Source organism: Myripristis murdjan, chromosome 20 (assembly GCF_902150065.1).
Source record: "Myripristis murdjan chromosome 20, fMyrMur1.1, whole genome shotgun sequence".
Lineage (NCBI taxonomy): Eukaryota > Metazoa > Chordata > Actinopteri > Holocentriformes > Holocentridae > Myripristis > Myripristis murdjan.
Window position 1 is genome coordinate 29094039 of NC_043999.1, and position 21817 is coordinate 29115855.

Sequence of the window (21817 nt, forward strand, 5' to 3'; positions counted from 1 at the left end):
ACCACTTCGTGGCTGAGTTGCTGTTGTTCCCAAACGCTTCCATTTTGTTATAATAGAGCTGACAGTTGACTGTGGAATATTTAGGAGCGAGGAAATTTCACGACTGGATTTGTTGCACAGGTGGCATCCTATGACAGTTCCACGCTGGAATTCACTGAGCTCCTGAGAGCGGCCCATTCTTTCACAAATGTCTTGTTTCACAGTCTGCATGCCTGAGTGCTTGATTTTATACACCTGTGGCCAGGCCAAGGGATTAGGACACCTGATTCTGATCATTTGAATGGGTGAGCGAATACTTTTGGTAATATAGTGTATGTTCCTGAGGAATTTTTGGTGGTGATGGAGTCTCTGTTTATTTGCGTGTTTTTTGGGGGGGGGATTCGTCATGCAATGTAAGCTGAGCTTCCTGGGTTTTGGCTGTATTAAGCAAGATCTGTTTGTACACCAAAAAAGCTTGATCCTCAATGTGGCACTGGGTTTCATCATTGTTGGCGATGAGGCCTCCAGTGATTGTGTCGTCCACGTATTTTATCATTTTCACAGAACTGTCCATGGATGTAAAGCTGGTGGTTGTAGAGTGAGAAGAGCCAGTGGCAGAACACAGCCGACCCTGTCTGGGCCTGCTGCTTTCCTGATGTTCAGCTTCTTAAATACATTTTTCACGTCATCCTCCTGGCAGATGTTTTATTTTCAGAAAATCAGCAACACCAACTGGAAATGGCTGCTTCACATGAAAAATATTAGCGTAACTAAGATTCACTGATATAAAATTTTTGACATGGATGGATTATCAAAAGATAAATTTTATCAGCTGATATGAGAACAAGCAGGTGGGTTGACTGGGACTATTTGCATATTCATAGACCCGGCCATATTTAATGATTGCATGGTGCAGTGTTACAGTATATCAAAGCAGTCTTAAGGCATGAAAGATGCTTTTCAGTGATCACTGCAAATGGGAAAACCACATTATGGTCTGGGAAAAGACCAAGTCATCCGCACCCAGGACAACAAATATCAGCGCTGGATTATGGAGGCAGTGCCGACCTGTCAGATTTGACAGGTCGGCCATGCCTCCGTGACCAACGCCACTGTGAGCAACATCAGCTGATAAAGACACGTCACATACCACCTAGTGATACCTCTGAAGGCGGAAGTATTGCCGCCGAAACATGTAAGGTAGGAACAACCTATTTGTGTCTGATACAAAAGAAACTCCACTATCTATGTCAAGTGTAGACACTATGAATCTCTTCGGACATCCTGGGGCTATTGCACAATTCCCTAATGACATTTGACAGTAGTGCATAAATCAATTTAAGCAGCATTCAGGGCAGCAATGGTTCTGGGGTAAAAACTGTTCTTAAGTCTGTTTGTCCTTAACTTAGGAGTCCTGTATCTCCTGCCCGATGGCAGCAGCTCAAACAGAGGGTGACCCGGATGAGATGACTCTCCCAAAATGTTCATGGCTTTTTTAAGGCAGCGGGAACTGTACAGTTCTTCCAGTGAGGGGAGAGGGCAGCCAATGATTTTCTGAGCTGTGGTGATGACTCTGTAGTGCTTTCCTATCTGCGGCTGTGCAGCTAGCAAACCAAACACAAACACTACGTCAGGATGCTCTCTACAGGGCAGTGGTAGAAGGTAACCAGCAGTTTCTCGGCAGGTTGTTTGTTGTTTCCTGAGAAGTCTGAGAAAATACATTCTCTGCTGGGCCTTCTTCACAAGTGCTGTGGTTAGCACTCCAACAAGTCAGGTCCTCCTCGATGGTGATGCCCAGAAACTTAAAGTCGGTTACCCTCTCCACATATGCCCCTTTTCCACTAGTACCTACTCAGCTCGACTCTGCTCGACTCTACTCGGTTTAAGAGCTTTTCCATTAGGTGGTAGTACCTGCTAGCAGGTCCCATTTTAGCACCTACTCAGCCGGGGTTCCAAGCGAGCTGAGTCGAGCTGAAAATGTGACGTAAACGCCGTGCAGGCAACTGATTGGACAGGGAGTGACGAGAGCGACTCCTGCACGAAAACAAAACCCGACATTTAAAAAAAAAAAAAAAAAAAAAAACGGCAACAAAGTTGTCAAAGTCGGAAAATAGCAAGCACACCGCTACCGCGGTCAAATAAAGACGTGGAGACTTTTCTGAGCTTGGTGGCGGCCCAAAGAATCCAGAGGGAGCTAGACGGTGCGCCGCCTTGCTATGACGACTCCACCCACGGTAAGGTGCTACTCAATTGTAATGGAAAACCACCTAAACCGTGTCGAGGCGAGTAGAGTAGATACTAATGGAAAAGGGCCAATAGTCCCCGCTGATAAACAGGGGCTGGATGTCAGTTTTGTTCCTTCTGTAGTCCACTACGACCTCTTTGGTCTTTGTGGTGTTGAGGACCAAGTTATTGCTTCTACACAACCCAGACAGCCTCTCCACCTCGTCCCGGTAGGCAAACTCATCCCCCCCAGAGATTAGTCCGACTATGGTGGTGTCATCCGAACTCAATGATGTTAATGGGGTTACACGGGCTGCAGTCGTGTGTGTATAGTGTGAAGAGCAGTTGGCTCAGTACACAACCCTGTGGGGAGCCTGTACTGAGGTTGAGTGCAGATGAGATGTGGGTGCCTACCCTGACTCTTTGTGAGCGGTCTGACAGGAAGTCCAGAATCCACCGGCAGATGGATCTGATAGTCGAAGACCTGTTAGTTTGTGTACCAGCTTGTGTGGGGGTATAGTATTAAATGCAGAGGAAAAATCCACCAATAGCAGTCTGGCGTATGTTCCTGGCTGCTCCAGATGTAACAGAGCAGTGTGGAGAGCTACTGCGCCCTCGGTGGATCTGTTCTCTCTGTAGGCGAACTGGTGTGAGTCTAGTGTTGGTGGAAGGCAGGAAATGATGTAGTTGCGGACAAGCTTCTTCAGGCACTTCATGACAATTGGAGTTAATGCCACTGGTCTGTAATCATTGAGGCTGGTGATGTTGTGTTTTTGTGGGTAGGGGAACTATGACAAAGGACTTATGGCATGGTGGAACAGTGGACTGAAGCAAGGACCGGTTTAATATGTTAGTAAAAACTCCAGCAAGCTGGTCTGCATAGGCCTTCAGCACCCGCCCAGTCACACCATCGGGTCCAGCAGCCTTCTTTGGGTTCACTGCCCTCAATGTACACTGCACCTCGTGTTCCATCAAGGTGATGGAGAGACCACTCTGTGCTGGTGGCTGTAGTGCAGCTGGTGGTGGTTCCACCTCAAAGCGGCCGAAGAAGTGGTTGAACTCTTCTGTCATCAGAGGGTCCCTATTGACAGCCATGACGTTGGGTCTGTAGTTCGTTATGTGCTGGACTCCCTGCCACACCTGCCTCATGTCATTATTGCTGAGATGATCCTCCACCTTCCTCTTGTAATCTGACTTGGCCCTGGAGATACCTCTCTCTTCCGGTTAGGATAGACCCGAATGGTTTTGTCTACAGCAACAGTATCTGTGCAGTATTTGATATAGTCCAGAACTGCTGCTGTGTACTCCTCCAGGTCAGGATGGTAAAAATATCCCAGTTGGTTTGTTCGAAGCAATCTTGCAACTGGAGCTGGGCATCTGCAGGCCAGGTCTTGACAGTCGTCTGAGTTAGAGTTCTCATCGGGCCTGAAAATTAAGACCCGACCCGACCCGGGCGCGACTGGGCCAGCCCGAGGCCCGACCCGACCCGACTAATTAGCCGAACTTTAGGCCCGACAGCCCGATAAAGCCCGAAAAAAAAAAAAAAATCGCCAAATTCCCCATTATTTAGCAGAGCCGGTCGGCCGCGGCACCGGGGCACCATCAGTCGGTATGAGGCGGGCCGACCGCGGCACCGGCCAGCATCAGGCAGCTCACCTGTCAGATCCGGCAGACCTGACGGGTGGGCGCGGTATAGGACGGTGCCGCGGCCGGCCCGCCTGATACCGACTGATGGTGCCGCGGCATGTGCGGGTCAATACGGTAGTCTAGAAAACTGGAGATTTTTTTTTTCTCGTGCGCCCCCAAGTAGATTGCGCCCTGGGCAGTTGCACTGCCCATAGCAAAAACCGTCCCTGCTGCCGAGTCTGCCAGCACAGCGGGATAGCCTACTGCTGCAACTCTCTCTCACTTGTTTGCGCTGCGCTCGCACAGCTGGTTGTCTGTCTGTCACTAAAAGTTTAGCCTCCAAATCCAATCCTCACTCACAGTCTCTCACTCTCTCCACCAGTCACATAAAAATGAAACGTCATAATCAATAACAGAACACATAATTCTTTTTTTTTTTTTTTATTTAAAAAAAAAAAAAAAAAAAAAAAATCCCCCACAGAACCCGAAGCCCGACCCGACCCGCCCAATTCACGTAAATTTTAGGCCCGACCCGACCCGAAAATGTCGGGTCGGGTCGGGTCGGGTTCGGGCAGAATATGAGAACTCTAGTCTGAGTAACAGTAGCCTGTCTCCTAAGAGGGGTGTATGCTGGTGCTAGGAGCAGGGACATGTGGTCTGACTGGCCCAAGTGTGGTAGCTGGATAGCCCTGTAGCCCTTTTTGATGTTGGAGTATACTTTATCCAGCGTTTTTACTCCTCTGGTGGCACATTTCACGTGCTGATGTAATTTAGGGAGTACAGTTTTCAATTCAACATGGTTAAAGTCTCCAGCAATAACATGCACAGCCTCAGGATATTTGTCTTGCTGTCTGCTGACAATGCTATGTAAAACTGTGAGGACCATGTTAGCATTTGCAGTGCAGTTAGCATGACAGCAGTGAACTCTCTCGGGGGGTAGAAAGGTCTGCATTTGGCTGTCACAAACTCCAGGTCTGAGGAGCAGCGGCTGTCTACAGTCTTTGAGTTGTTACACCAGTTGTTTTTATGTAAATGCATAACCCCCCCTGCTTTGCTCTTACCAGAGTCTCTGCTCCTGTCCTGCTGGTGCACCGTGCAGCCTGCTAACTCAATAGCTGCGTGCGGTGTTGATGACTGAAGCCAGCTCTTGGCAATAATCAGAGCACAGCAGTCTTTCACGAGTGTGTTCCTAGCTGCAGCCTTAGTTCGTCCATCTTATTAAGCAGGGATCTTACACTGGCAAGAAAAATGCTATTTGGATCCTTTCATAGAGCACGTTTACATGCACACCTTATTCCTGTATTAACCGGAATATTCGCAATATTCCGGTTGCTCACGTGTCATGTAAACACGCACCGAACCCGATTAAGGTCATATTCCGGTTGGAGAGAATTCCGAATAAGACCCCTGGCATATGCCTGTTCCAACCGGAATATTGGGGCATGTAAACACCTTAGTCGGAAAATGTCCCGAACCGGAATATTCAGTCACGACTGCGCATGCTCAACCTGCAAGGAATCCTGTGGCGTCTTTGTTGCTATGGTTACCTGCAAGCGGGGAAAACGGCATGGTGAACAGCAGCAAGAGCCAGGAGACTGCAGTCCACCTTCAGCTAATGAAAGACTTAAATATCACGGAGTATATCGATGGGAGAAAACATAGAACTAGCAACAGAAGGAAAAAAGAAGAAGATGAGGAAGAAGACTTCTTCGTCTGTATTTCCGGCAGACCAGACGCCTATACGCGTACTGCTGCCCCCCGCGGCTGAGTGTCGCATTACGTAAGAGAGTGGAATACGCCGAAACACAGGGGCATGCCAAGTAACATGTAAACGGAATATTCCAGTTGCCGCGGCGCAGTTACCTTAGCCGGAATATTGAGCCGAACCAGAATATGGTGTGCATGTAAATGTACTCACAGTCTCACCAGCACACCAGCCCAGCTGCCTCGCTTTCTCCTCCTGTACTTGTGCCACCTCTGCCTCCTCTCCATGGGTGTAGTCATCCACGAAGCCCGGGGTCCTGGCTATATCCTCCGGTATGCTGTGGGAGCGGAGAAAATTAGCTGTTACGGCTCGTTAGCTCCATAATCCTATCTTCAGGAGTTTGTGACGGCTATATACATTGTTCGTCAGGCAAAATGTGCGTTCAGTGAGTAACAACTCCAGTACACACAACAAAATAAAGCACCGAAAGGGAGAGCACTGAGCCACAGCATACATGTGCGCAGCCATCTTGGGCAAAGGGCAAATACATCCAACACCACCTTTCATTTTATTTAAAGGTATTTTTGCACTTCTGTCTCTCCCGTGTTTGTTGATCAGGATGAAAAACAGCTACATTCCTTTCCGAGAGAGCAAACTCACCAAGCTCTTCCAGGCTGTTTTCTGTGGAAAAGGAAGAGCTTCCCTGATTGTCAATATCAACCAGTGTGCCTCGACCTATGACGAGACGCTCCATGTTATGAAATTCTCTGCTGCTGCCAAACAGGTCAGTTGGAGCTGGAAAATGTAACATATTTCCTTGACAGATCTGTGGTATAATAATTTTGCCTTGGACACTTATTCAGTGCTGTTACACTACCACAGCATACAAGAACCATTGAGCAGCATCACTGTATGTTATTTTAATCAAATTCACTATAAATCACTCAAACTTCAGAGTAGGGCCGGACCATGGAGCCCTGGGGCACAAACTTCACACTTTTTGTGTAGGGCCCCCAGATGTCTAGGGGACAGCACTGATAACCACAACAGATCTGAGAGAAAAAAAAATCTGGGCCTCTAATGGTCTGGGGCCTGAATGTCTGCAGGTTGTCCAGGTGATTCCAGCCAAGTCCCTGGAGTCTCTGGCTCCTCGGCTGGTGGGTCGAGACGGCAAGCCTCTGGAGGCCTTGAAGAGCTACCTGTCTGAAGAAGAGCTGCTGGATGAGGAGGACGAGGCTGACATGTCCATTCTGCCACAGAACGTACAACTGCTCTAATGCATGGCTTCAGTAGTACACCTTTCACATAATTGTCAGGCACCTGCCAGTCACCAATCTAACTAGCACAGACCTGCTTACACACACCCTTTCACCACTGCTGTCCTACATAATGGCTAGGGAGAATGTGAAATAATATTAAATTTGTCCAAAAAAGAGAACTATCTTTTCAAGCTACTGTAAATCAGTGATACATGTTCATGACTTGTACTACTGATATGAGAATGAATGATGTACATTAATAGGGTCTTTTGTTTAAAAAAAAAAAAAAAAAAAAAGTTTGAGTGCATATACATGTACTCAAGCTAGCCAGTGTAGTAGACCTTATTACTGGCTGCAATGTAATGTCTGCTTGTTTATATAGAACTGTAGGGCAGCAGAATGGTTTACTTCCCATGTGTGTGCATGAGAATTTAAAAATGAACTATGTAAAACTTGCCAGGATCCATTCAAGTGAAGACAGTGTAGACTCAAATGACAAAACATTGAATAAACACATAAATTAATGGTTGAGGCTACATGGCGATCATCAGTCTGACTCAACAAAAAAACATTATTCAATGTTTTTTCTTAAATCAACTCTCAACTATACCTTCAAACATGATAACTGAGATCTGACCTAAATGCTGACTGTACACTTTTGCCAGGAGCTTTTGAATGTGATTGAGAGCCTGCGAGCAAAACTACTGGCTGAGCGTCGAAAAAACCTGGTGCAGGAAATGGAAATTCGAAAGGAAATGGGAGACGCCATGTTACAGCAGCTGATGGAGAGCGAAGAACTACGCAGGTATGTTTTCTCCATTTGCTATTTTAAATCATGTGACTTTAGCTGCAAATAAGGTAAACAAAGCTGTTTATACTTCCTTCTTCAGACAATTCATTAAAAAAGGTTGCAACTGGAAAGATAATCATTGTTAGCCACACAGAGAAAGTTGTTTGAGTTAGCTGTCTTTTGTTATCTAGTTAAAGGGCACACTCTGAGTGCCCCTAGGGTTGGAGGCAAACAGTCCAAAAATATTTTTTGGCTTTGCACTGGAAAACAAGCACCCATTTGGGTGATAATTTAGGTTCAGGGGACTCTGTTGTCCCATATAACCTGTTAGTGATATTCAGCTGTTAGACAGCTATTGAAGTGGAATAATACAGATAAAGTGATGCTGGTCCTGTGATACTTGAACAGAAATATCTGTTGGATAATGCACTAGGTGTGTACAGAGATGTCATGTGTATCTGCTCTATGAACACAATTATCTGTATTCAGAAAGAATTCCGACGTGGGCATGGCTTTTACTGGATCTCATGTTAAATTGGACAAAGGTTTATTTTCTAACTTAATATTAATTGGCAATGCATTTTTTGTGCCTTCAAAGCATCAAATTGACTTTAATATTGGCATATCATTAAGGGCCTGCTTACATTGGCAAGTTTGGCCCCATATTGTGCTAAAGCCAAACCAAAGCCAAAGTTGCATGATTTACGTCCGCACATTGGGTGCGTGACCATGCATGTGCTCGTGTATGCGCCCGTACCATGCAGAAGCACACCCCTTATTTCTGGCATTCAGTTAATTAAATAATAGTAAAACCCATCAAAATATCTATTTTGGTAGAGTATATTGTACATGTTTTCTAAGATGTTGACAGATATGCCATGAAATGCATGTGTGTTTATGGCAATGGCCAAAGTGGAACTATACAGCAGTACAGAGACAGGATACCATTTAGCCTAAAGGCATTTATAATAAGGGGGGGGGGGGCAAGGCACAGAGGCCACGAGTCACATCACTGAAGTTCTTCCATGTGTCCCATGTCGTCTTCTTGCCCCTGCCTCCAAATGATGACACAGTGTCACAACCAATAAAGGCAAGGAACATCTTGGCAAGGCTTCACATCGATCTGAGCCTAATGCCCTCGCCATCTCATGAGCTGCTAAATGCCGGGAACTATTCCCAGCTCCAAAGGCAACCCACAGCTGAGCAATGTTGAGGCGTTGGGCTGCTGTCACTGCCAGTACCAGCACATCTGTGTCAACGGTGTATATAGGGAGGTTGTCATACCCTTCCTTCACAGCATCTTCCAGGTGTAGTATGATGCGTGTTTCAACCTCCTCATGTGTGCATGGTGCAAGACCTGATGTATCTCGGGGCTGAGTACAGACAACCTAAGCATGATGAGTGCTGAAGTTCATCCCACACAACATCAACTTTGCAGACATGTTCCGGCTGAGACTGGACTGGATGTATGGCAAGAATACGTGCTGTGCATAATCTGAAAATATCTTTGCAGCACCAGGTCGCAGTGGGAATGGATGCATTTTCATCTGAAGGAACCAGGTCCATCAAACAGCCCACCAAGTCTGACTTGGTACCAGTTCTCAACTTACCCATTTGTGACAGTGCTGTTGGACATGCCTCGTTTTCATGCTCAAAGAACTCATCCTGATTTCCATCATGTGTCTGTGATGCAATATAGAGCCTTGAGAACAAGGAACAGTCATTCTGCAGGGATGATATTTGTTGTTGAGACTTGGATTTTTCTTGGACTGGAGGCCAGCTAATTAGAGGGAGTTTTTTTCTCCTGGTGGGATTGTTAATGGGCTTTGGCTGGTTGGCCGTGGTTGCAGTACTTGAACTCCCCTCCCCAGGTGAGTGGGGATGGAAGAGGAAGGACACAGGCGGGTCAATGAATGAATGAATGAATAATTGAACCCACTTTTTTACACCTGTAAAATGTGTCATATGACAACAAGGTTGATTCTGATTCTGACAGGTGGATGGGAAGTTCACTGAATCACACGACCAGAAGCAAGCCTGGCATGTTGCGACCTCCTCCACTGTGGTTGCAAAAAGGGGCGTTGTAGAAGATGCAAATGTGCCAAGGCAGCACTTCAGTGCACTGTCCTTTGCTACTGTGGTGGACTGTGTCATCAAACGCAACTTTGTGTTGTCACACTTTCTTTCCTCTTTGGCTTTATTAAATATGCCTTTAGGCTAAATGGTATCCTGTCTCTGTACTGCTGTATAGTTCCACTTTGGCCATTGCCATAAACACACATGCATTTCATGGCATATCTGTCAACATCTTAGAAAACATGTACAGTACAGTGGTGGAAAAAAGTTTTCGGACACCCCATGAAATTGTTGAAATATTGCATTAACAAATCACTCTTAAGTCTTCTAGTCCAATTTCTTTTAGTCCAGTCACAGCCAAAATACTAAACAAATCCTAAAAAAGCCATTAAAAACTTAAAATGGATTGGTTCCATAAAAATACATAAGAAATTTTGAGTATTGGGTCATTTTGGTACCAGTGATGAAGATCGTTCTTTTTATTAAAAGACACAATTTTTGTTGCCAAGCTTGGTGTCCATATAAAGCCAGCACATTTGAAAGTTCTTCAGACACAAAAATGGCTAAAACAAGGAACCTAACGCAGGAAACACGCCTGAAGATGAAGATTAAACTGTCAAAAATGTATTTTTGTTAGTTTTTCTTGTAAACAATAAACAAAAAAATATAATTTGTATTTGTTTGTATCTGTCTAATGCAGCCACACCTTTTGAAACACAAAAAAGATTTTTCCACAAATATTTCATGATAATATTTGAGATTGTGTAAAATTTTAAGGGTGTCCGAAAACTTTTTTCCACCACGGTATACTCTACCAAAATAGATATTTTGATGGGTTTTACTATTATTTAATTAACTGAATGCCAGAAATATGTAGTTAGGTAGTTGCTAGCATGTTGAATATAGTACCACTGTATTCCTCATCCTTGAAAATGATCAAGACCCTAGGTGGTCTAGAACCTGAGTTACAGGTAAAATCACAGCAGGTGGCAGCTGTTTGGAAAAATGGTAGCCACGGTTACCATGGGACAAATCTGCGATGGCCCTATAGCCAAAAATGATCCTTAGGGCATGCTCTAACAGTGTGCCAAATTTCATGCTTGTATCATAAAGTGAACGGTTCCATCGAAATATTGCGCGTAGCTGCTGGACTATCAGCCCGTCTGTTGTTTTTGTGTGATTTTTGTCCAGAAATGGAGTCAAGATGTGCTTGAATCTTTCTAATAACCATTTTAATGCATTCCTTTGGTCAAACTTGTATGGAAAACTGTGTTCATTTGTCTCTTTATGATGAGCACTTCAAAAGTTATGCTGTTCTCTACTTTTTCTATTTCGGGTTTGGTTATGATATGTGTAAGAAAGGGTTCAAAATGAACCCCATGGGACATTACTTCAGCCTGTTACCTGGCAGAATCTTAAAGTGCACCCTTCAAGGATTGAGAAAAAATAATTGGCAAGAAAAATCCACCCAAAATATTTAGTAAACAGAGAAATATAGATGTGATCTGACGATTTTCGCCTAGTTTTTTGTAGTTTTTCTCCTGAAATGGAGTCAAAATATGCTTGAATCTTAATAATAACCATTTTAATGGATTCCCTGGGTCCAAATTGTATGGAAAAATGTGTTAATTTGTCCCTGTAGCATGTATGATTCAAAAGATATGCTATTTTCTATGTTTTCCATTTTCGGATTTTGTACCAGGGTTTTGTAAAAAGTGTTCAAAATGAACCCCATGGGGCATTACTTCAGCCTGGTACCTGGCAGAATCTTAAAGTGCACCCTTTAAGGATTGAGAAAAAATAATTGGCAAGAAAAATCCACCTAAAATATTTAGTAAACAGAGAAATATAGATGTCATCTAATGATTTTCGCCTAGTTTTTTGTAGTTTTTGTCCTGAAATGGAGTCAAAATGTACTTGAATCTTAATAATAACCATTTTAATGGATTCTCTGGGTCCAAATTGTATGGAAAAATGTGTTCATTTGTTCCTGTAGCATGTATGGTTCAAAAGTTATGCTATTTTCTATGTTTTCCATTTTCGGATTTTGTACCAGGGTTTTGTAAGAAAGGGTTAAAAATGAACCCCATGGGACATTATTTCAGCTTGGTACCTGGCAGATTCTTAAAATACACCCTTCAAGGATTTAGAAAAAGTAGGTCCCGATAAAAAAAACCCACCCTATGCGCGTGGACCCCCCTTTCCAACTAGACTACTATACGTGTAGAGCAGCAGGCACATTCAAAATTTCTTCTGAATTTTTCTTCTAATTATTATTATTATTATTACTATTATTATTATTATTGTTATTGTTGTTGTTGTTGTGGGTCATTCCATGTCATTTCAACAAATGGCCCACGCACTTGGGTCTCAAAAAATTCTGAAAAATTCACCAGTTGTTCCTTTTTTATCCAACAGGCACACTGAAAAAATTTAGTTTGCTCGGATGGATACTTTTTGAGATATGGCCAATTTAGTGAGGGGAGTATGTGTCAATTTTGGTGTGATTTTAGCGCGTCCTAATTTTTCCTCCATTTTCAGGTGTCAATATCTCAGGAACTACACCACATAGGAAACTGAATTTTGGTATGGTAATACACCTCCACCTACTTTCTCAGAATATGCTGAAAGATCTGTCATACATCATAGCCCCTCAAAAATGGAAAAAAAATTACAGCTTTGAGATACATACATGGACTGTTCAAAGCATTAATGGTTAGTCAGATATATGCATCGGTTTCTGGATGGCAGCCTCTCCAAATCCAAGAAAAAGTTTTCATGTCAGATTTTCATTGGTCCATAACTGCATGTGGGAATGTCTTAAAAAATCTGATCTGTTTTAATTTAAAGTTTCAAAGCTTACTCTTTCTTGGGATATAAAACAATTTTTCTTTATGCAAGTTCTTTTTTTTTTTTTATCCCAAATATGGGGCTGTTTCACCACTCGCGAATATTGAAATTCCTCAATATTAGACCATTGTAGCTTGCTTCTGTGTCTTATGTTCATTTATTGTTTATTTGTTCATTATTAACCTAAAATGTAATGACCATTGCATCAGAAATGCATTTATTTGTCACAACATCAACATTTTCATGAACTTTTTACCAAATCTCTTAAGCTGCACATTCATACAGTTCAGGTTTTCACTTCCAAATGGCTATTTCCACAGTAAAGTGGAAATATGCATAAAATTGACTACTTTACAAATAGAGACCATTTTGGTGTGATTATCTTCAAAATTGAAAAAAATGAAGTGTTACATTTTACAATTTGGTGTGGGGTTGTTTTTCGGGAGTCAAGCTCGACCCTTCAGTTCAAGTGAAAGGAACTCTTAATGCTTCAGCATACCAAGACATTTTGGACAATTTCATGCTCCCAACCTTGTGGGAACAGTTTGGAGCGGGCCCCTTCCTGTTCCAACACGACTGTGCACCAGTGCACAAAGCAAGGTCCATAAAGACATGGATGAGTGAGTTTGGTGTGGAAGAACTTGACTGACCTGCACAGAGTCCTGACCTCAACCCGATAAAACACCTTTGGGATGAATTAGAGCAGAGACTGTGAGCCTGGCCTTCTCATCCAACATCAGTGTCTGACCTCACAAATGCACTTCTGGGAGAATGGTCAAAAATTCCCATAAACACACTCCTAAACCTTGTGGCAAGCCTTCATAGAAGAGTTGAAGCTGTTATAGCTGCAAAGGGTGGGCCAACATCATACTAAATCCTATTAAATCCTATGGTTTAATATGCGTGTGAAGGCAGACGAGCGAATACTTTTGGCAATGCAGTGTATTTCATTCTTATCTTGCAAAAAAGGCTTACATTTAACTTGATGACACTCACAGAAGCTGTATTTCTGCTTCTCATTAATTACAGTGAATCAGACTCTACATTGAACCGAGTTGTGATGAATTTAATGTAAAATGCATCAATCATTCCGGAATTATATGGATAATTAATTGCGGACACTGACTTACTTGATGTTTGAACTCAGTAAATTTCAGTCACTGAGTTTTGTGAGGTGATAGTGACATGCATCAGTGTAAGAAAATCCTCAGGTTGTCATTGGCTTTCCTCAAATTACTGTGCATTCTTTGTTAGATTTGACAATGCTTCATTTTATTGACCTGTTCTTTATTGTAGATTTCAGATGTCTCAGCACATTGTCAGTCAAGATGAAATGAAAAATTTGAGTAAAGCTTGTCTTTAAATGTGGGAAGTCGACAGATGGAAGAGCTAAAGGAGAGTTACCAGGAGAGGCTGGAGAACACTTTTGACATGTACAAGGACGCTATCAAAGAGCACGCTTACCAGTGTGCAATGAACCGTGTGGAGGACGATTATGTGCCTGTTGAAGAGTTCATTGCTGAGCAGGAGAATGCAGAGGTACAGTATAACAGAATGTCCCACATCAGTGATTCCTAAATAAAGTAATACTAATCTTTACAGAGTGTTATGCAGATTTTTCAAGTTTAAGTTGGATGCAACTATGAAATTACTGTGGTAATTTAATTGTAATAATTTTTGAGTGATTCAGCGATATTTAACAGACTACAGTTTCAGTGAAAGATGTAAATGGGATCAGCTGTAGTGGTGGTTTGAGTTTGTCATTTTGTATTAAATTATTTCCTGTTGGGGACATTACACATCCACTGTCTGATTCAAACTGGACAGGGTTTATACAGTATGCAGTATACAGAATTTGGATGCAACTGTGGCCTAAAAGCCTAAAAGGACTATACAAGTTAATGTTTGAATGATTGTCCCAAGCACTACAATTTACCCACATTTTACATTGCAAGCAGCCATTTTGCAAGTCTACTAAAGACTTCATAATGTTATCACAATCCCTGAGACTTAATGTATGGATGTTTGGTTTAAACATCCACCTTTTTATAATGTTCTGCTTCTGCAGCTAAGTCACCATTCATAAACCATAGAACTGATAATCGGCTGTGTAAAGCAAACATTTCCCCATGGACTATTTTCCAGTAGACACCACTCTGCCCATTGTCAAATAATCAAATAACTCCATAACTTTATTACGGTGACCTGTTACCAATGTGAAGAAACTCTCTGAAATTTCATTTTCATATCATAGTGGAATGAGTGGAAAGTAATGGCTGGATAAATGGTAAGAAAAACATCAGAGTTCTAAAATAATCTTGTTTCCTGGGTCGCCTCATCTCGCCTCGCAGCAAGGGCTACACATGGAATCTGCATCTCTTTGAAGGAAATAATGGCATTTATCCAGAAAATGCTCCAAACTTCCTGTTTCAGCTGTTACGCTGACCTCTTTCAGATTATGTGAAGCACAACTCTTTTGACCATAATTAGACAATTGACTTTGTGATCCAAATGCCTCCATAATGCTAGCAAACAAACCGGTATGAAATTCAACTCCAGGTAGCATTTTAAAAAGTCTTAAATTTGGCTTTCTGAAGCCTGTAAATACCTTTTTAAAAATCTTGTAACATCTTTATACTTTAAGTGATGAGTATCCTTGGATTTCTTTTTCTCAAAACATAAATGTTGCTGTCACACCATCTGTGCAGGCCCTCAGACGTGAGCTTTCAGAGTTGAAGAGTCTTGTGTCTACCGCCAGAAGGGCTCCAGTGCTGGACCAGTCATGCCAGACGCAGAGCAGCACAGACACAGCAGGTTAGCATCCTGTAGAGTTATACTGTATTACTGAAAAATGTGCCACACCAGAGGAAAAAGTACAGTGCGGATTCCTTTTATCCCCACAGGTGATGATAGATGGAAGCGGCTCTACAAAGAAAAATGTGCAATTGAGAAAATGTGTGAGGACAAACAACAGGTAAAAAAAGACAAAACTGAAATTGTGATGAGTTCAAGTTTGGCTAAATTTGGTTATATAAGTGATCGGTCAATTTTAAGAGAAACATCACGGGTGCTATGTCTTCCAGTTGATTTTGGCCCTGGAGCAAAGGCTGCTAGATCTGAATGAAACTCATCACACACTCAAAGATGACTTCCTACAGAAATGCGCTGATCTGGAGGCTCTGCAGAGGAAGGCTGAGGTGATGTGACTCAAAATGGAAATCTTGTGTCTGTTCCTGTAAAAATAGTGAACAAAGTATAATGATGCAGTTTTAATCTCTTGGTCAATAACATCTATTTAAATAATTTCAACTAGTAGTGAGGCTCTTTAGTAATGTCATTCAGTCAAAACAGTAGGTGTGAGCACAACTCAGACTTTACTTAAGCCACGCTCAGACTACAGGAGTTTTGTGCCAGTGTAACTCTGATTCACCCCTTCCGACAATCAGGGGAAAAATCTGGTTTGGGTAATCGGTACCAATGTTGGGCCCAGGTTATCTGTTAATGTGAGGGGTTTACAGATCCAATCCTCCACCTTCCGACAGCTTGCAGTCTCATCGTGGCCATCAAAATAATTTTCAAACATCTTTGATATGTAGGATTTCAAATCTGGATCTCCCAAATCATTTCTTCATCCAGACTCATTTAGCCTTCTTTTTGTCTCTCACCACAAAGCATTAATGTTACTAAAGCGACTTGTTGTACTTACTTGTATGTCGGTCTCCTTTTGTTAACATCTGCTTCCGCATGTGATCATGTGAGGTGGTGTTTTGCTCCCTCTGGCACAATCTTAATATCCTGTAGTGTGAGATGTGCCGCTGTTTTCAAATCTTATAGTTTGTACATGTTTGAGATCAGAGAAGATCATCTAAAGATTCTCCTTATGTGCATGATGCAACACCATTTCAAAATCCGATCTAGGCATAAGTTGATCCTCCCTAGGTGCACCACCCAAGCCAACAGAAGAAACTAGCACTCTGGAATATAGTCTTGCAAATAACATTTACTTCATGCAACAGGTAGAACAGACATGTTTTAACACTGAGCCATTATCAGCATTTGTTTCACCTGGCAGCTTGCAGAAAAAATACATATCACTGATTCTTGGGATTTGGATAAATCATGTCCCACTAAGAAAAATGCTATTTCTGTTGGAAATTTACAACATTTTAATGAATAAAAAGAATCAAGGGTATAATCACCCTATAATATAATATACCTTTGCACATTTGTAAGGTTCTTTTATAGGTTTATTTTTAATTTTTATTAATTTATAATTTTTTAAATAACTGTTGTATACCTTGTATATAATATTATATGTTGGCCCATGGCCTACAAAACCAGTTGTCCTCAGATAGGAGATAATCATTTCAACTTGATTAAAACAACAAAAAGTAATAATTTCATTGAATAATATCTTTACCACATGAAAGAGTACATCATAATATGTATTAAATACTACAAACGATGAGTTTTGAACAATATTTACTATTATTTTGTGGTTGCTCAAAATGTGTCCCACATTTGTCACCACCGTCAGATATTTATTTAAAAAAAAGAAAAAACTCTACAAATACAAGGTCAATTACATTCCTGAGGAGCCCTTTTCAAACCTTCAGCTCTACTGCATGCTTGAAGACCGCTCAGGCTCCTGGAAGTTTGCTATTTTCTCTTAAATCTCTTCATATTTTGGGACACTGCTACTGTCACAACCATAAATTGTCAACACCGTCACTTCTGTATAAAAAATATTAAATTAGATTATGGAATAAATGTATACTTTTTAAGAAGAGGTCTGATGTAGGTAGCAACAGGGCGAAAACAAGCTGGCTAATGTGAACAACTCATGCTTATCATGTGAAAGAGCAGGTTTTTGTCACCACCATCAGACATCACCACAGTCAGGTTTTCTGTGTGACGGTGATGACTGAAGTCTGAAAAATGCTTATAACAGTGCTCAGGATTTTTTGTACCAAATAGTTAAATAAAGTTGTTAAGCAAGAAGCCATTGACTTGAGTGGTATAAATTTTGGAAATGTATGTTTTAATGAGGCGACTGTCACCACCGTCAGATTAGTGTCACCACCGTCAGAGGCAGTTATATTGGTTTTAAATGAATATGCTTACAATATGTTTCTTTGGTGCTGTTGAATTATTAAAGTATTAGTCTCTTTTAATACAAAAATATGTTTTTCAAATTAAAAAAAAAAAAAAAAAAAAACATTACGGTGAGGTGTTGACAAAAACAAAGTAGCCTAATAACTGGAAAAATGCCTAATTTATGAAAAAAATGCAAAATGAGGAGGTTGCACCGGTACATTGCTGAAAAGCCAAGACCTTGGCCTATAATGATATACCTTCAGATTTTGTAATTTAACTCACTTATTTATTTATTTATTTATTTTTTTCAAAATTCAAACCTGTTTTATCCAAATTCCCAAGAATCAGTAATATTCCTCCACTCAAGCAATCAATCATACTCACTAAAATCTTTATACATGATGGTGGAGCAAAAGATCTGCAAATAGATGGATGAAATCCACTTCAATACATAAGCTACAGTATAAATGTAAACATTGTCCACAATTTGGTAGTTGGCTGCCCAATTCCACAACACAAAAACAAGACACATAAATCATGCTTTGCATAACCAAACACCCAGAGTTGACCAGTACAGGTCACAATATGTTTGATTCATCCAAAAAATAATTTGTTTGACACACATCCTGCTATACCCATACATATTGCAGCAAAGTTCACCGAGGCTGAACTTAAGTTTGGAGCAAGGAGGCAAAATTTCTCCACAGGTGCATAATGAATACTTTTTTTTTTTTTTTTTTTTTTTAAATATCTCTTAAAAATTAATGACACAACACTAACTTGATCTGAAGTGTCTGCCTCATGATTTTGTTGAACTGAACTGATTTAAAGGAAAACGTTGAAAGAACTGCCTAACGCAGTGAAGCTCTGGCACCATCATCTCTGAAGTTTATCTGTACCAACTCCACCCCCCCTCCCTTTTTTCTTTTTCTTTTTTTTGTCTTGTCTTAAATTGTAATGTCTCTTTTGTTGTGTTATGTGAAATGTGGTGCTGTCATTGTCTTTTTTGTTTTTTGAAAAATTAAAAATTATAAATAATAAAAAAAAACAAGACACTTCAGCGGTGGAGGAAAAACCATTGCACGCACAAATAAACAGCGCGAGTGCACTGAGAGCACGCCAGACGCAATTTAATCAAGGGACACTGGTGTGTGTATTAAGCGAAAATAAACTAATCCTACAACAGATAGAAATTGTTCAGTTATAATGAGGACATGGCTCTTTAAACTGTCACTTTTCTTCAGTCATTTTCCCTTTGCCATTATGCACCTGTGTATTTTTAACAGACATACAAGCCTATCACAGTCTACCACAAAGTGGCCTATGGACTATTGTTAATCCAAAATGTGGCAGTCTGGAGCGAAGGCATGGGCCTAAATATCTAATAAATGCTCCACAGCCTTCAACTTACATTCAGTTTCATGCAGCTGCTGTAGTTACCATCCCATCTCCTAACATAACTGAATGTAAGTGTTTTTGTCTGGCCCCATTGCAGTTATTCATAATTCACTGATATCTGGTTTTCACACTTGCACCAATCCCCTGTCTCTGAACTTGTAGAGTTTCAAGCGCACACTCCTGGAAAAAAATAAAATAAATAAATTAAATTAAATTAATGACACAAGAATGACAAGTGTGACCGGCCCCTAAGACTAGCTAATCTTTGGACATTTTGACTCAGCTGACAACAGTGTGAAATAAGCATGTCATTTGATGGTGGACCTAAATGGTCCAACCTTAAATCAACCTTGCATAGTGTACCAATCAATGTTTACCTCATGCTGTATGTGTGGCAATTTTTTTTTTTTAACAATCCCACCCCACCTACATTCAAATTATCTCTGCCTATTTTAAGTACTGCCCCAATAGCCTGTGTCAACAAGAAACACATCAAATGTGACAAGGATGTGGTGACCTCAGAATGCCCTTTCATAAAGCTTTGAAAACTTTGACTTTGAATACTTGTCTGACTTACATGTCTGGAGGAATTTGAACCCATTCAGCTTTTTCATTCATGGAGGGGGTGGTACACTCGATTTACTGTATTTTTGGGGCGGTTGGTGTCCAAATGACAGAATGCATAATCAGTTCTCCGCCTGGAAGTATGTCTTGTTTTGACAGCAGGTAAATGTGTCCTCTTAATGGCTGGTAGTGGGTATTTAAGGTGAAACTATAACTGTTGTATACCTTGTATTGTGATTTGAATATACCCTTTTCCCCCCTAGACAAATTCCATACATGACCTTCTAAGGGAGAATGCAGACAAGGACAATGAAATTGCCTCCCTGAAGGCCGAATGCTGCAAGCTATCCCAGAAGTCCAGTGTGCCACCCAAGACTAAACGAGGCCTGCTCAGCAACATCAGAGAGTCGGTCACTTCTCCAGGGAAGAGTGCTATTGGCCGGACACTTAGGAAGACAGTTAGGGCTACACCATCAAAACATAAGCTCAGTAGCTAGACCAGAGCAACATTCCCAAGATCATCAAGGAGAGAAGTTCTTTTTTTTGTTTACTTTTTTTTTTTATTATTAAAAAACACAAAAAACTGGACAGTCTTAGGATCCCTTCTGAAAACACCCTGAAACTTCTCTGGGCACTTTCAGAATAACTTTGTTTCAATGTGTTTCATTTGTGTATGTTTTTAAAAGGTTTTAATAAAGTTTTTTTTTTTTTTTTTGGCAGAAATTATGTTGAAGTCTTACTGAGGATTACAGGGGTGTCAGTAGTTTACTATCAGAACCTGAATGGTAATGCTGTTAGATATTTGGACTTAAAAAAAAAAAATGTTGCAAAGATGGGACAGGTGGCTTTTTGATTTGATATTCCATAAGCTCTCAACCCTTAAACTGAACTAATTTTAACTTAACCCTTAAAGGACCACATACCAGTGATTATATTAACCTTTTCCCAAAGCAAGCAGTGCTATTGTAGAACTCCCATATCATTTTTCCTCCATCCAGCCATTGGTTTGCACTCATCCCACTACAATATAAAAATTCAATTTCAGACTTCAAAATTTACTCGCCAGTATCACATCACCTGAATAAAGTTGTCCACTTAGTTTTTCCTAAAAGCAGCAGCACTGTTGTGTTGTGATAACTTGAAATTGGGTTGTGTGAAACTGTCCCCCCACCAGAAACATTTGCCTTCAACAGCCAGTTATCAGTTCCTTGTGAATGGCGATGACAAGTCACAGAGGCACAACATTATAAGGCCGGTGCATCAAAAATTTGTATTTGAAATTGTATTGAAATAAATGGGCCAAACATTCAAAGTCACTGGAATGGTCCTTACCAGTACTTTTCATGTAAGTAAACACTAATATTCTGAAGAAAAAACTCAATTTCCAATATTCAGTTTAAATTGTATATTTACGAGATTTATGAGGAAAATTTCAAATTCCAAGTGTTGGTCATGAGGAAAAACATCTGAAAAATAGTTTTTCTTACACCATAGGGTTTAGAAAGAAGGAAATGCTTACAAGCATCTGGACTTTGAAGAGACACCCCCACCCCACCCCAAAACTATGCTTAAGACAAACTTCGTCCGCTGTGAGTTAGAACAGATAAGATAAACACAATAGATAATAAATAGGTAGACCAGTAATAATTAACAATAAATACATATCTTAAACTAACCGCATAAAAATGGCAGCAGTCACTAATATCTAATAAAGTCATTTGTTTAGTAAGAAACCTTGTTATACATATGAATTGTTAGAGTAATGTCAAGGCAGGGTGTTCATGCTTTGTGCTTCGTATCAGCCTGGTTAAATGAGGCCATCCATTATCCAAAGCCCCAGGGAGAGGAAAACACAAAGACGCCCTCTACAGATCCCAATCCTAAGTGCATCACTGTTCACTCTAACTTACTTATTAGTCCATTAGTCCATTTTTGCAGTCCCTCAGAAATCCTTCACAGAAGCACTTAATACCAATATTGTCCATGGGTAGTGGTGTGAAAAACATGATCTATAGTATATTTTCACTATGCTTAGAAAATATTTAATATTCAACATATTGACGCTGACAGTACAGTGAATGGGATGGAGCCAGGGCAGCGTGCTTGAGGTAACAGAGCCCAACCTCCTCTCAGTGAAAGGGCCATTGTGGTAGAGACAGCCAGCTGCTCTTCTATCCCCCTGATCTCAGTCATACTTAATGAGATTAGCTGTTCGCTTTAGCCTGCGTCAGTGCAAAGGGGTCAATCGCA

The 21817-nt window shown here is 41.1% G+C and overlaps 1 protein-coding gene across 2 annotated transcripts in view; it reads left to right on the forward strand.

Annotated features, from left to right (window-relative positions):
* LOC115379092 (kinesin-like protein KIF20A) overlaps positions 1-20282 on the forward strand; it is a 55893-nt gene extending 35611 nt beyond the window's left edge. For both annotated transcript variants that reach the window (XM_030079772.1, XM_030079773.1), the window contains exons 11-18: positions 6152-6317; positions 6640-6795; positions 7458-7597; positions 13882-14047; positions 15217-15322; positions 15412-15482; positions 15592-15705; positions 19831-20282. In XM_030079772.1, coding sequence (XP_029935632.1) covers positions 6152-6317; positions 6640-6795; positions 7458-7597; positions 13882-14047; positions 15217-15322; positions 15412-15482; positions 15592-15705; positions 19831-20064 — 1153 coding nt within the window. In that variant the 3' untranslated portion in view covers positions 20065-20282. The remainder of the gene's footprint in view (positions 1-6151; positions 6318-6639; positions 6796-7457; positions 7598-13881; positions 14048-15216; positions 15323-15411; positions 15483-15591; positions 15706-19830) is intronic.
* Positions 20283-21817: the final 1535 nt, after the last annotated feature.